The sequence below is a fragment of the Blennius ocellaris genome, assembly GCF_963422515.1.
Source record: "Blennius ocellaris genome assembly, chromosome: 16".
Taxonomy (NCBI): Eukaryota; Metazoa; Chordata; class Actinopteri; order Blenniiformes; family Blenniidae; genus Blennius; species Blennius ocellaris.
The window spans coordinates 18,912,256-18,928,502 of record NC_137665.1 but is presented as its reverse complement, the minus strand read 5'-3'; the positions used below and the strand labels follow the sequence as shown (position 1 = coordinate 18,928,502).

The following is a 16,247-nucleotide window of genomic DNA, read 5'->3' as shown; positions in this document are numbered from 1 at the left end:
TTACATCTGCATAGATATAATACACATACATATATTTGCTCTGTTAAGTCTAACTTTGACGTACTTCGCTCTGCTTGGTGTCAAAATGTGGATTTGTATTGTCTCTGTGACAAGCGACACGCCCAGAACACAAAAAACAAACCGGTTTTTCTCCTTGGAGTTCAAACATTTATTCTCTTCCCACCATTCATGAAACAACCTTTCTTCTGCATCCTTTTTTTTCTCCTCCTGGACATTTTGGGATCGTTTGTATTTCTCAATTCTACTTGCATTGATGTTTATGCGTTGCAATCGTCAAGGGTAATATAATAGAACATTTATTTATATATTTATTAATTTGATCGGGCCAACACACATTAATGAACAATCATACACAAACTTTAAACGTGACAGAATGTAGCAAAACTGCAAATTCACATCTTTAGTATAATGAAACAATAATACAATGTCTTTGAACAGGAAGAACCCACATTACACGTGTCCTGTCCTCCCTTCACTGGCTCCCAATTACCTTATGTATTCGTGGAATGCTCTTCCCCTTCAGCTGAGATGTGTTGACTCCTGTGGTACTTTTGCGAAGCAGTCAACTATATTTTTATTCAGGCAGACCTGCAGCTGCTCAGCTACGGTCGGCTGTCCTGAGGCGGTGCGGTTGGGTGCAGTTTCCCTCCCGTCCAGCGGGGACAGTAACGCCCCGCCGGCGTCATTATGTGTGCCGCCAAAACGCTCGTTGAACAGAAGAACTATTTTTCTTTTCGGAAGAAGATCCGACAAAGCGGCCTGTTTCTGTTTGTCTACAGCCAACAAACTACGAAAACACGAACCGAGCGACGATGTACGCCAGGACAAACACCGGCAGCACACATGGAGACTTCCAAGACAGAAACGGAGTGAACTATGTGACATCGACAGAGTCTTTCAGTCACTGCTCCCAATTGTTCTGGAAAAAGGACCCGAACGACTCCGGAGTAAGAAAGCAGCTGCTCCGTTAGCCGCCGACGCTGCGCTGCAGAGCCGCCACACAAGCACCGCAGTCACACACGCACGTTTCGCCCGTACACCTCCTCGTCGCGTTCGGGTTTTCGCCGCGGTGTAACGCCTCCCGATGGCCCGGAGCCTCTTGACACAGAGCAGCTCCATTAGCATGATGCTAACGCAGCAGCCGTCATGCTGAGCGGCTCCTGGCCTAGCGGCTAGCCGCCGTGCTAAACGGCTGCAACACATTTATTTCCTCCCACTTATTCACTCCAACGAGCCCTCGGAGGCTTTGGCGACGTGTCGAATTATTTTATCCGGAACGCAGGTGCGAGAGGTAACGGCGCTAGCATCGCTGGGATAATGCTAACGATAGACCCGGGCTGCCTCGGAGCGCCTGAACAAAACCTCCTCGGCTCCTCTCCGGGAGTCGCGAGGAAAACATCACCCGTGTTTGTTTTTGTTTTTGTTTTTTCTTCAGCGCGATCTGCCACGAATTTAAAGCGAAACCGTCTCGAGTAAACACAGCCGGGCTGGTCCGCGGGGTGACGGAAGCGGAAGACGCCCCGCGGAGCCTTGTGAAAGCCCCCTTTTGTCGCGGCGGACTGTGCGGGACGGCCGCCGACAACAAACCCGCACAGGGACCGCGACACTGGTGTTTTTATACAATAAACACACGTGTCTGGCCACAGATTCCCCGCTACACTTTAAGAACCGGTTATTTCCCGGCGTCAGTCATCTCACAGAGTCCGTAATTGTGTTGATCTGAGCTATAAGAGGAAATATCAGCTTATTTATGGGGCTTATTAACTTCTGTGGAACAAGTTTCTATACCAACCAGCTATAACCTTTAACTTTGAGAAAGCGGTGTCTTTTTTAATGTATACAATGTAAACATCAACATTGTAACATGAGAATCCCAAAAAATAAAAGATGCACAATATCAGAGGGATTTTATTGATCTGATTCGAGAGCTTTGAGATGCTCATTTATTAATATTTGGTTTCAATTTGCACTTTACTGATACAAACACAAAGCTGTTTAAACTGTCCTGCTCCTTTTAATTCAGGGGGGGTCTCACACATGCTTGCTTTTATTAATTATTTTTTAAAATTTTGTGCCTGTTGTCACCAGGTATGTTTCGATGTCGTGAAATATGAGCTGTTGTCACAGTCTAGAGCAGCTGGACTGAATTGTATGGTTATAAAGGACATGTCGGGGTGGCGTTGAATCGCCGCAGCGATCAGCCTGGTCTCAGCCTGTACATTGGAGTTATGCTGGCGAGGTCACGAGGGGAACTGCTTCATCTTTGTATTGGTGGAAAACAACTTCGCATCTCGCAGCATTTTGTTGTAAACCCTGACCAGCTGGTGTTCGTATGTCTCACGCAGATTTGCTCATCGCAACAAGTCTAAACGTGACGCTTCACTCTCGTTTTTGAGGCGCCAAAAGTTTACTTTAGAGACAATTTCAAGAATGACAAACCTTGATGATTTCTAATAATGTGTTTCTGTCTACATTTGGACTGTATAAAGACAAATACACCAAAAGGAGCGTCTCTACACCCTAAGAACAGTTGAACAGATGCTGTTTGACTTGTAGAAGAGACGAGGATCACCATAACGTTCAGCTTGATCTTAATGAGGACGCTTCTCTTCAGTTCCTCCGAGAAGGCTTATTTGAGACGATGTTCCTCGAACGTCTGCTCCCTCGCCGTGACATTTTGTCCAAAGCTTAAATATAAATTTTCCAGGTTACGCGCCCTGACATCAATAGACGTAGGTGGTGGTGGTTTAGTAATGTTGTCCTGTCCTCTGCCGCAGCCAAGCTCCACCATCAGCTGGTGCGACCAGCTCCCCTCCTCCTCGGCGGCGCTCTCCAGCTCCGCCCTCTCCGCCGCGGCCCTCATGGAGTCGCGGGCCCCGGCGCCGACGTCCACGGGGGCGTCGGCGTCCGACGACCTGGACTCGGACGAGCGGCCGTACGTCTGCGACATGTGCACCTGTGCCTACAAGCACGCCAGCTCGCTGCTCAACCACAAGCTCACTCACAAAACCGGAGACTTCAGGTTGTCCCCCCTCGTGGGGCCCCGCGCCGCTCGCCACGTTGGTTCAACGCGAAGCCGACTCCACGGCTAAAACCTTCTCTCCCTTGTTCTTCCACCCCCCCCCCCCAGGTGTGACTTTTGCAGCAAGCCTTACACCAACTACATGTCGTTGCGTAACCACATGCGAATCCACGGGCAGAAGCGCTACATGTGTGACTTGTGCGGCAAAGCGTTCCGCCTCGCCCGGTACCTCCGCAACCACCAGAGGATCCACGACGACGGACCCAACCGCTTCGACTGTCCCTCCTGCTGCAAGAGCTACAGGACCATGCTGGAGCTGGCCCAGCACCGCTGCACGGCCGCCTCGTCCGCCCAGGTGAGCGCACGTGTTGCCACCCAGCGTGTGAGTACGCGCATGCTTTTCTGGTTGAAAGAGAATTTCTCGCCGTGTCGGCGAAGGTCTGATTAAGATGTTTCTTTGGACAGAGTTCCACAGGAAGACTATGACAACAACAACAAAAACTATGAACGCGTTTGAGTAATTCAACATTTCCAACCGTTGTAGCAGTGAATGTCGGGTGGTGAGTCACTGAATCATCCAGCCTCAAGTGTCTCGGGCCTCGTTCCCACTGCAGGCCAACGCCGCCCAACTCTGACCGTCTGCTCTCGAGTGACCCACTTCGATCCGTCGGCTCACAGCGCGAGCGTCGGCGTTCTGGGTTTTTTGCACGTCAGACCCAGGCCTCCGAGTCAGACGTATCTCACGTCATCTTTATCATTGTATTATTAGAATCGTTTTGTACTTTTAACGTCATTTCTCCACGGGCTGAGGTTTGAGCTGCTTTTATTTTGAAGGCGCGTGGGTTTTTAACGTTGTCTTGGGGCTGGAAACGGTGCGCCGCGTCTGATAATCCCGCTGTGGGATCCACACGTACCTCTGGAGGCGGCGTGCTCGTCTCCACACGACATCCACGCCGCAGTCTGATGGGTCTCGCCGTTTAAAATGTAACGTGAGCGATCCAAGCAAAGGGGCCGGAGCTCATCGGAAGTGAGCATCAAGGCCTGCAGTGTGAACGAAGCCTCAATGAACGGTGTGGGTGAGGAATTTCCCCAGCACGTGTTTTTGGTTTTTGACGAAAACAAACAAGTGAGGGTTAAAAAACAAATGAACAGTGCCGCACAATAATAATAATTATGATGATGATGTTCTATTCTCTGCTATTGGTCCCATGGCTACACACAATAATATTGTTGTTGGGGGGGGGGGGGTTTGTTATTTAGCTGTGGGCGTTACCCAGGGTCTGTCAGGTCATGAGCAGTGGCGGTCATGTCAGCAGGTGGAGAAGCTGCACGTTAATGGGCGGTTCGGAGTTTCCGTTTCACCAACTGAGACGTTTTGCAAAGTTTCACTGTGAAACTCTTTTACGCATTTGCCTTTATCTTTATTTTGTAAATCAGTCATTAAAATCTTTGTAAACTATCAGCGCAAAAGCATTAAGGTAACACTTGTAATCTAAATATCAAGATGTCGACATTTTCTCCAAATGGCATGAGAACGTCCTTGTATGAGTTAATTATTCATACTTAAGCTGTCGGTGTCTTTATCGTGAGTGGACCAGACTGGTAAAATATTGCTTCAATAATGTTTAAATTTGCTCTTGGATGTGTTTCTTTGTTGTGTCACAGTGTATGGAATGGAATTATCACAAAAAAAAAATTGCAAAATTAAACGATTAGTGCTGACAATGATTCCAATCTCAACACAAAGTCAGTTTTAATGAAGCATTCTAGTGCAAAATACAGTAAAATGTCCACACCAAAAAAAAACCTTCTATAAATCTTATATAATCACGCTGCTTGGTGGTTTAGGCAGATTGGGGTTAAAGTGTCGGCAGATCTTTTTATAAACGTGCAGTTGGTGAAAGAACTGACGGGAGATCGAGGCTTTTAGCCAAGAAGCACGGGAAGCTCCCTGTTGGAGGAGAGAACGTTGTGCGAAAAGTATTGAAACATTGAAAAGTCTCTGTACTTTTTGCACGTCACCTTTCAGAAGGTCACATTAAGTTCACCTGGCGAGGCTGGAGAACATTTTAGGTTCGTCCTGAAATCTCACGTGAAGCTGAATCCCTCCGTCAGCAGTGTGTATTTCAGTGTTGTTGTGATAATCTGTCTGCGCTGTGGCCTGAACAGCAAATATTAACCAGTACAGTTACTACCATTAGTATGAAAAGCCACATTTTATTGTACCAAACGACATGTTTCCTGTGTGTCACCAGCCAAACCGGGTGAGATATGTTGTAAACTCAGAGTTCTGAATTTTTTATTTTTTTTATTTTTTATTTTTTATTCTTTCATAAAAGTGACTGTCCTGGAGAAAGCAAGGGTCCTCATCCAAGATGGCGGCCGCACTGCTGCTTGTACTCGACTGTGTGTCTCCTGGTGTTTGTCTCTGAGGCTGGATGCAGCGCGTCTCTTGTGATTCGAACCCCAGATTGACCACTAACATGAAATTAGTTTTTTAAAAAATGATCCCGACGGGCCAGTGTGGATGGTAAAGTGTCCACATGTTGTCCACTGCAGCGCGAGGGACGCCCTGCAGGACGGAGTGTGTGCGCCTCCCCCTGTGGCGAGCTGGAGACACACAGAAGCTCCAGCGTGTAGGAGTGTCCTCCTGGAGGATGTTCTGCATTATTGCAACGTCCTCCGCCCTGTCCGTCCTCCAGCTCCAGCTGTCTCTCCTGCTCATGACGGCCCGTGTGGAGTCCAGGGTTAGTCCAGGCTTAGGCTCAGCTTAGGGACAGAGTCAGGCCTCAGGTTGACTCACGGTCAATACAACTCCGGGGATTGTTCTCTCACAAAGTGTAGTAATCCAAACTTATATGTGTGTGTGTGTCTGTGTGTGTGTGTGTGTGTGTGTGTGTGCGTGTGCGCATGGGCATGTGCATGTGTGGGGTTGGTTCATAAGAACCGGTTCAACTGTCCGTCCTGCTTTAAGAGCTACCGAACCATGCTGGACCTGGCCCAGCACCGCTGCAGCGCCGCGGCCAAAAACCAGGTTGGTGTGAGCATGAGCGTGCGCGTGTGTGTGCGTGTGTGTGTGTGTGCGTGTGCGTGCGTGTGCGTGTGTGTGTGTGAGAGAAAGGACAGGCTCTATGTGAGACTGGACCCGGGGTTAAGGCCCCCTCCAGACTCCCTTTGTTAAAGCCATAAGAAGAAGACAGAAGTTCGGCAGTGACGTCAGCCAGGACTGTTCACACTCGCAGGCCACGCCCCCTCGCGGCAGGCCACGCCTCCTCGCGGCAGGCCACGCCTCTGTGAAGCGGCGTTTTCACTTTTCAACTGCACAGTTAATTTCTGGCCTCCTGTGCTGTCAGAAACATTCCTCTGGAGTGGTTCAGTAATAACAGAGTTTTACTACGAGTGTGACGTTGGTCCAGTTTTCACTGCAGGAGCCGACCTGCTGATGACCTGGTGCGTTCAGGTGCATCAGGACATTGTATTGAACTGCGGGGATCACACAGTCGTGATGTTGGAAGCTAAATATGATTAAAGCAGGGCTGATGGTGGAGCCATGGAACCGAGCTCCTCCACAGTCCAGCGGGACGCTCGGCGCTGCCTGAACTGATTTCTGGTTCCAGAAGGAGCCTTCCCCCGAGGAAAAGACATCATTTTGTCTGGCAGGACTTCCACCTGGTTCTCGTGGAGGGTGAATCGGCCTTTAGTCCCGGAGCGCCGTGACGTTAAAGCAAACACCTGTGGGCAGGAGAGTCAGACATGAGGGTCAGAAGTGGCCTGAAATGAAGGCTCTTGTTTCACATCCCTGCTGGTGTTTGACGCTTCAGGCCTGAGGACTTTCACTAAATCCTACTGAGATAAACATTTGATCTGGTTTCCAATATATCTAGTCCAGGGGTCGGCAACCTTTACTGCTCAAAGAGACATTTGGTCCCGTTTCCCACTGAACACAACACCCAGAGAGCCACACACATTTTATTTTGACAGTCCCACCGGCAGACCATGTCAGGAGGACACGACACACAAAACCTTCTTCACTGCTGGTCGACAACTTACAACTAATAAACTAAACTACATGAACTAAGCAACAAAAACACAATTATTAGCAACACTACAAACCTAACATAACCCCCCAATAATTACATTTAAAACACGACAAACAGAAACTCCCATAATGCATTGCAGCTATCGGCTCCTTTATTGCGACACATTATTAAAATGGAAGATAAATGTGGGAGATGTGGATTGTTAGAACCATGAGTGTGATGGTGTGTCTTTAATGTCCTGTAGTTGTTGTGTAATTCACTAGAATGTTCCGTCACTCTCAACAAGTCTGCAATGAACCTCCCGGAACTGTCGGCGCTCCGCAGCGCAGCGCTTTTACTCTGAAAGGTACAGGAAGCTCCCAGCTTCAGATACCTGTTGAGCCGCTGTCATGACCTGCAGCCGCAATTCTACCTTCTTCATTATTGTTGTAATGACGTCAAATCGCTGCGTCGATCACGACCCTACATTTTACCACTCTTTGTAGCGGGACTGCGCTCTGGGTGGCCTTGCCTCCTTACGTCCCTCTCTGGGTGGCTTTGCCTCCTTACGTCCCTCTCTGGGTGGCTTTGCCTCCTTACGTCCCTCTCTGGGTGGCTTTGCCTCCTTACGTCCCTCTCTGGGTGGCCTTGCCTCCTTACGTCCCTCTCTGGGTGGCTTTGCCTCCTTACGTCCCTCCAGGATGAACTGCAGTGGGACAAAGAGCCGCGGGTTGCCGACCCCTGGTTTAGACACACTGTCATTTTCAAAAGGACTTTGACTCTTGGCTATAAAGGGCTTTTATGCTAGTGTGTGTGTGTGTGTGTGGGTGTGACTGTGTGTGCGTGTGTGTGTGTGTGTGTGTATGCGTCCAGCTTGACCACTCCATCCCATACGAGCAGGTTTACAGTCAGGGCAGTGTGAGGCAGAGTGTGTGAGAGACGCGGCAGGAAGTCTTGTCCTGATGAGCAGGAGCTTGAAGACGCTGGTTGAATGAGGACAGACTCATCACATTCGCCATCCGTCACCTTCCCCCCCCCCCCGAAACGTGTCTCAGCCGCCACCGTCACGTCTCTGCTGCTTGGTGGAGGTCTGCATCCTCACCTCTCTCTCTCTCTCTCCCCTCCCCCTCTTCCACAGTCCGCGGGCCGCCGGGGCAACTTCACGGCCAACGCTCGCCGCCGGCAGCAGCAGCAGCAGCAGCAGCAGCAGCAGAACAGTAGTAACTCCATGATGCAGCACGGAGGTCACGGCCAACAGGAAGCTCTACCCTCACACATCGCCTCCATGTCCCAGGGCGGACCGGCCGGCCAGTCGGTGCCCGACCCCCACCAGGTACAACCAGACCCCCCCCCGACCTCTGGAGGCCCAACAAGTCAAACGTAACATGTTGAAATCACTTCTGGATGTCGCTGAACTTTTTAAAATTGAATGATAAAAAGACAGAAGTGATGGTGTTCGGCCCGAGCGCCACTAGTGAACCGCCCTCTGACACAATACATAAAGCCGTTAGTCTCCGACTTGGGTTTTAAAATGGACAGTGATTTTAAATTGGATAGGGGCTATAGTGAAGTCCAGCTTCTTTCACCTGAGGCACCTAGAAGCAGTAATCCAGGCTTTTATTACATCTCGGCTGGATTACTGCAACTCACTTTACTTTGGAGTCAGCCAGTCTTCCCTCACCAACTCACTTTACTTTGGAGTCAGCCAGTCTTCCCTCACCAACTCACTTTACTTTGGAGTCAGCCAGTCTTCCCTCACCGCCTCCAGCTGGTGCAGAACGCTGCTGCTCGCCTCTTAGCCGGGGCACGTAAGAGCGAGCACATCACCCCCATTCTGGCTTCCCTCCACTGGCTGCCTGTGCTTTTTAGAGTCCGTTTTAAGATTCTTTTATTTGTTTTTAAATCTTTAAATGGTCTCGCCCCGCCTAACCTCTCTGAGCTCCTTCATTCATACGCTCCTGCTCGGTGCCTCAGGTCAGCTGACCGGCTGCTCCTGGAGGTACCGAGGTCCAAACGGAAGCTCAGAGGGGAAAGAGCCTTTTCCACTGCCGGTCCTCACCTCTGGAATGCCCACAATATCTTTATCTGGATATCATATTTTTATTCGGGATTAAAACAATTTGTCATAATCTGGAAATTGTTTTGGGTTTACGTGTCTAAAGTATCACTTTACATAAATTGGACACCTTTATTGTGAAAGGTGTTGTGTTATGTGACCTCCACATTAATAAATTCTGACCAAGGGCGGTTTTGAATGTAATTTTTGGCCAATCTAGTGTTTTTAGATCAGCGTCTGTCAGTTTTCATATTTATACTTTAAAAAAATAAAATAAAAAAAATCCCATGGCGGCCGGATTAGATCCTGTGGCGGGCCGCTTCTGGCCCCCGGGCCGCGTGTTTGACACCCCTTGAATGTCTGCTGGAAGTCTTCCTGGAGCCTTTAGAGCCGCGGGGGTCAAACTCATTTCACTTCACAATGTTATCTGGGCTGGACGGCTCAATTTAGCGCCACGACGACCTTTAAAGTTAAACTTTGAGTTTTTTCTTGGTCGCGGCGCCGAGCGAACGCCACGAAAATGTCTTTTATTCGAACAAGTCAACAATTAGCAGCAGAAATTACCGCATGTCAACATGAAGCCCATTTTAAAGTGCAAACTGCAGAGCAATCACGGCCTCACGTTTGGTGTGTGTGTGTGCGTGTGTGTGTGTGTGCAGGGCCGCTCCAGCTCGGTGTCGTCTCAGAGCAGCCAGCAGAGCATGAGGAGCTCCTCCTCCAAACACGTGTCCTCCTCCAGCGCCTCCTCCTCCTCCTCCTCCTCCTACTCCCTGCTGCAGCCGCTGGTGCCCGAGGTAAAGGAGATGAGTTCGGGCTACACTAGGCTGAGCGCCAACCTCATGGTAGGAGAGAGCGCCGCCGCCGCACGCCGCCTCCCCGCCCGCTACTAACCCCCCCCCACCCCCGGAGAGGAGAGCGACGGAGCCTCCGCCCAACGCTCTTCACCCCCCCCCCCCCCCTTCCCACGCACCAGGGGGCCATAGTTGCAGTTCAGAGCCTTTTATTCTGAAAGGACAGAGGCCGCTCAGCCGTCAGCATCTGCTCTTCTGCTGATACACAAAATGTGTATATATATATATATATATATATATATATATATATATATATATATATATATATATATATATATATATATATATATATATATATATATATATATATATATATTAGTGTTTTCTGCAGGAGTCGCTCTAGAGCGAAATAAACATTTTCTCTTGCTTTCAATAGATTTACACGCTAGAGTCGTTTTTCAAAATGATGAAGTCTTGGATAAGAAAGGTATTAGATAAAAGGGACAATAATTAAAATGGGGGGAAAATGACTGGAACCTCTAAAACAGGGGTGTCAAACTGATTTCAGTCGAGGGGCCACATCAACCTGATCTGACCTCTGGAGGCCCAACAAGTCAAACTTAACATTAAACTACAGATATGGACAAATGCAAAGTCTTTCCTTCTTTTGATCCTTTTGTAACGGCAAGAATTTGACAGTCTACTCTGAAATTTAAATGTTAAAGGAAATCAGATATTATTATATTTGCAAAAAAAACTTCAGTCACATGTATCTTGATATATTTTTATTCAGGATTAAAACAATTTGTCATCATCTGGAAATTCTTTTGAGTTTACGTGTCTAAAGTATCACTTCACATAAGTTGGACTCGTTTTATTGTGAAAAGCGTTGCGTCATGTGAACCTCCACAGGTGCATTAATGTCGGGGGTCAAATTCTGACCAAGAGCGGTTTTGAATGTCATTTTTGCCCATCTAGTGTTTTTAGATCAGCCTCTGTCAGTTTTCATCTTTATACTTTAAAAAAAATAAAAATAAAATCCCATAGCGGCCGGATTAGATCCTGTGGCGGGCCGCTTCTGGCCCCCGGGCCGCATGTTTGACACCCCTGCTGTAAAAGAAGAAAAGACCAAAACCAAACTGCTCAAAAGGAGATAAAACGGCTAAAATGTCCTTCCTTCCTGTGTCCAGAAGACTAGAGCGTAATAAAGTAGTTTCTTTTCGTGCCCCCTGTGCTTCTAGTCACACTTCAGGTTGGTACATAATATTTAAAATCATATGATTTTTTAATCCCGTCTTATTTGATATTGGACTTTCTATTTATTCGTCGAGGAGCAGTGGTTATGAGACATTCCTCTTCTCTTCTAAAATGGACAAATTGTCTAAAAAAGAAGGTTGAAAGCACTAAACTCAGGTGTTTTTTCGGTTTTATTTCTTCCAGTCCTCAAGAATCTAAAGTTGTGACTTATGTTGTAAAAGTCTTTAGTTACAATGATATGTAGCAATAAGTCCTGTAAAATTATGTTGCGCTTTTACACTATTCTGAAAAGTCCCATTTCTAAGTATCTACACTTTGAAAATCCCTTTTTTTAAATTAAAATATTCAAAAACTAAATGTTTATTAACAGTTCAAAAAGTATTTTTTTTATGTTTTGGGGGAAAGATTGTTCAATATTGTGAACTGTTGCTGTGGACAAATAAAACAACATGGGCTTTTGAAACACAGAACAGATTAAAGAAAATGTAATAAAGTGAAAAAGGTATTCACACATCCTTTAGATTGAACTTTATAAGCAAGACAATGATGGTTTTTGCTCATTTTTGTGATGTAAATCACATTTTCTATTGCTTATTTTGTCCAAACGTTCAAGAAGGAGGGACTTTGTAGAGCAAATGAAAGAAGAAAATGTACATTTGTTCCAAAACCTTTTTGTCCTTTCAGACTTTGAAAATCCCTTTTTTTTTTTTTTATTTAAATATTAAAAAACCAGACCTTTCTGGATTAGGAGGTCCAGTAGTGGTCCTCTGCTGTGCTCTGCTGAAACACTGTAACACCACTAACTCGCTCTTTCCTCGCCTCCTGCATGCGTCTCGGCTTCTCCTGCTGTAGAATATTCCCCCCCCCAAAAAAACCTATTTCCCACCGAGGGCGTCGCCTTTTCCCTTTGCTCGAGGTGCTTTAGCTCCGCCCCCCCCCACCCCCTGCTGCCCCGCCCCTCCAGGTTGAGGTTCTTCCGCCGCCGCGCGTCATGTCCGCCGCCGAGTGTTGTCCCCTCACCGCCTTGTCTTGCTCTCCCCGCAGCCCAAGCACCAGGACGCGTTCTCCCTGGCCCCCCAGCGGCCCCTCACCGCCATCAACCCCATCGGCCACGCCCTCCACCCCAACGGCGCGCCCACGCTGAAGCCCTCCCCGGTGCCGCGCGCCATCCAGGCCATGCCCTGGGAGCAGCGCTCGCTCTACAATCAATGAGACTCCGCCCACCTCACCTCACCTCACCTCCACCTCCACCCCTACCCCTCCCCCCACATCAGCGCCCCGGGACGGAGGGCCGCGGACGCCCCGCCCTCCACGCCGCCCGCTGTGGGACATTGGGTGGTGGAGGACTAGTAGAGAAAGGTTACTGAGTAGTTAGGTTGAAGACGATGTTTTGCCTCGAGCCTCCTTGTATGATGGATATAAGTTAAACTGTCTGTTCCCTCCCACCCTCCTGCTGTAGCTATATCTATCACTCCCTTATGAATAGCCCCCCAACCCCCCAACCCCCTTCATGTATTAAATACCATGGAAGGTTATTTTATTGAAAGTCTGGCCAACGTGTGGATAAAAAAAACGTTTTAAAACTCCACTTTTTATTTTGTCAAAAGGAGAAATGTGGAAACATCGACTCTTTTTTTTTTGTTGGTTTTTTCCCCCCTCTTTTTTTATATTAATGGGATTTTGCCCCCCAACCTCCCCCCGCCCCCCCCTGCCCAGAAAGTGTTTCAGAATGAACATTGTGTTGTTGTGTAGGAGGCGTTTCCTCCACTCGCCCACCCGCCCGCCACATTTCACCCTCCATCCGCCCTCGACGGGACCTCCTTGCTCTCCAGACGAGACTCGCCTCGTTTTTTTTAACACACAACTGAAAACTCACCGTTATTTTTTATTTTGTTTTGTTTTTTTTGTTTTTTTCTAAAAACTTGCATCCGACTGCCGGTTTGTGGATATCGTAGTTTTATTAATAATAATAATAATAATAATAGTAATAACAACGTTGGCTGGGAATCAACTGTAGAAGACCAGGGTTCGTCTCCACCGTTCTGTTCCTGACTGTTACGTCTGTTCTCTTCACCTCCAGCACTTTAAGACGAGTGCTGTGTAATTATAACTACTCCCCCCCCCCCCCCCCCCACCGTGTAAAGCTGGTTGAAGATGGCCTTACACCCACCCCCCTCCCAGCCTGTCGTCCACCTCCATCCGGTTAACCGCCAACAGTCCTACTGACAATTGTATTTTTCTCTAATTCTTAAAAGTCGTTTCTATTTTTATTCATGACATGTTTTCATCGTTGCTTTTCTCTCTCCTTGTAAAGTGTCTTTGAGTATTTAGAAAAGTGTTATACAAAATAAAATGTTTTATTATTATCACCATCAGCACTGCTTTGATTAGGCGGCGACTCGCAGAGCGTTTCTTTCTCTCTCAGCAGGAAAAGTTTTAGTTTTTCTGGACAAAACGAGGTGGTTTAAATGTGAAGGTACTGAATAGGGGGGGGGCAGTTTGTTGCTTTGTCCACTGGGGGGCGCCCTGTGTCAGTGAGGACAGCAGCGACACACCTGATGGCTGGAGAAGAAGAATCCTCTGGTTTCTCTGGGAGTTTAAATAGGAAAACTGATTCAAGGTGATTTATTCACTTCAGAGTTCAGCTTTTTTTATACTCGAGTCTCAGGAAATACTCAGGAAAGACTGAAAACGTCCTCAATCGGTTGAATAACATCAGATTTCTTATTATTTAGCGTGTTATAGAGGTGAATGCGGTGGTTATACATCATGTTCAGCATCTCTTAGTTCTAAGAAGGAAACGTCATGACTGATGAAGTTCTTGTTTAATGTTTCTTATGAAAGCATCACATTATTTGTTCTCTTGGTTTCAGAATAAAACATCTATTCTCATTGGTGCAGATTAAACTTGTGCCATCACTTTTAGATTTGACACAGAATCATTTTTAAAACACACCATCTGACATATAAGTAACTATTGTTATATGTAAATATTGTTTTTAGAGGTTCGGCCGTATTTAAAATAACATTTCAACGGGAATGATTTAACAAGAAATGGTGACATGCGATTTTTAGTCGCCGTCTGAGATCTGTTTGTGTTTGTATTGGGTGTTTAAGTTGAGAAATATTCTTGAAATACTCTCATGTCGTCTTTTCACGTCACTCAGTCTGGAGGGTTCGGACAAAACAGGCCTTTTTTATTAATATACATTGTTATTTAGAGTTACATATTTCTGTAAACAGGCTTCGCTATTTAATCATGTAAAGAAATATATATATATATATATATTTCTTTACATTATAAATCAACATGTCAACTCCGTCAGAACACGGTTTTATTTCTTCCAGTCCTCAAGAATCTAAAGTTGTGACTCATGTTGTAAAAGGGTTTAGTTACTCTGATATGTAATAAAATAAATCGTATAAAATTGTGTTGTGATTTTACACTATTCTGAAAAGTCACATTTCTAAGTATCTACACTTTGAAAATTCCTTTTTTTTAATTTAAATATTAAAAAACAAAACATTTATTAACAGTTCAAGAGGGTTTTTTTATGTTATGGGGGGGAAGATTGTTCAATATTGTGAACTGTTGCTGTGGACAAATAAAACAACATGGACTTTTGAAACACAGAACAGATTAAAGAAAATGTAATAAAGTGAAAAAGGTATTCACACATCCTTTAGATTGAACTTTATAAGCAAGACAATGATGGTTTTTGCTCATTTTTGTGATGTAAATCACATTTTCTATTGCTTATTTTGTCCAAAATCTCAAGAAGGAGGGACTTTGTAGAGCAAATGAAAGAAGAAAATGTACATTTGTTCCAAAACCTTTTTATCCTTTCAGACTTTATCAAGATATTTATGTTTAAACCTGAAACCTGACGTCGGTTTGGTGACGAGATTTTCGGGTCAAAACATACAACAGAGGCTTGAATCCAGAGGAAAACCATCAAGGTAAAACAATGAACACACACACACACACAGTTAAAATGATTCCAACACGGAGACTAAAAGTGAAAACACTCAGATGAAGTGTGCCTGTAAGGAAGCAGCTCAGCAGCTTTTTGAAAAGAAAGAGAAAAACCTCCATCATGAATGTTGGAGGCAAAATAATCCATCAGATAATTTGTGTTTATTGACCTGAAACTCTGATTAAAACACAGAAACAGTCTTTCATTAAAAACTACACCCAAACTTCACTTGAACCATATTTTCTGTCACAACACAAATATTTCACTTGATGCGTTTGTGCCTCATGGTCACAAGCTAAACAGGCTAAACAGGCTAAACAGGCTATACAGGCTAAACAGTCTTAAACAGGCTAAACAGGCTAAACAGTCTAAAACAGGCTAAACAAGTCTAAACAGACTAAAACAGGCTAAACAGTCTAAAACAGGCTAAACAAGTCGAAACGAGTCTAAAAAAGTCTAAACAGTCCAAACAGGTTAATGTGTGAAGTTTCAGGAACAATCTTGTTTCAAACAGTAAAGATAGAAACATTTCAGTGAATGAATGTGACTGAAGACATGTAGAATGATATTATTCGTATTTATATTCTTATTCTTATATGTACATCTACTGTATAGAAGCCTTTCTATTTATAACAGAAGGATAATCATACAATGTGACTTGAATAGTGGAGGAGGGGAAAGGATGACATGAGTTTTACTTCGTTCTTCCCCTTTTCAGGAGCCGTATAGTAGAAATACAGCTCATGTATGTATATCACTAGAGTTGTGGGTATACTTGGATATATATATATATATATATGAGCTATCTTGTGTAAATATATTTCTATAATACACAAATGGAATTATTTATATAGATTATCAACAAAGTTTATACATGGTATGAGTCATAGAAATATAATTTCCTGCAGCTACTATTCTGTGATTGGGACCATAAAAACACCTCAACTTGCTTTGTGGCATAAAGAACAAATATATTATACTATAAGACGTTCCCATTCAATTCTTCTTCTTCTTCTTATGATAATAATAACAATAATAATAATAATAATAATAATAATAATAATAATAATAATAATAATAATAATAATAATAATAATAATAATA

The 16,247-nt window shown here is 45.4% G+C and overlaps 1 protein-coding gene across 1 annotated transcript; it reads left to right on the top strand.

The window, feature by feature from the left end:
* Positions 1-754: 754 nt before the first annotated feature.
* Positions 755-13,464, top strand: LOC308141007 (uncharacterized protein). Its single transcript, XM_080511000.1, has 6 exons — positions 755-968; positions 2,799-3,043; positions 3,152-3,398; positions 8,201-8,395; positions 9,778-9,960; positions 12,211-13,464. Exons 1-6 carry the CDS (start codon positions 834-836, stop codon positions 12,376-12,378), a joined length of 1,173 nt encoding a protein of 390 aa, XP_080367126.1. The 5' UTR covers positions 755-833; the 3' UTR covers positions 12,379-13,464.
* Positions 13,465-16,247: the final 2,783 nt, after the last annotated feature.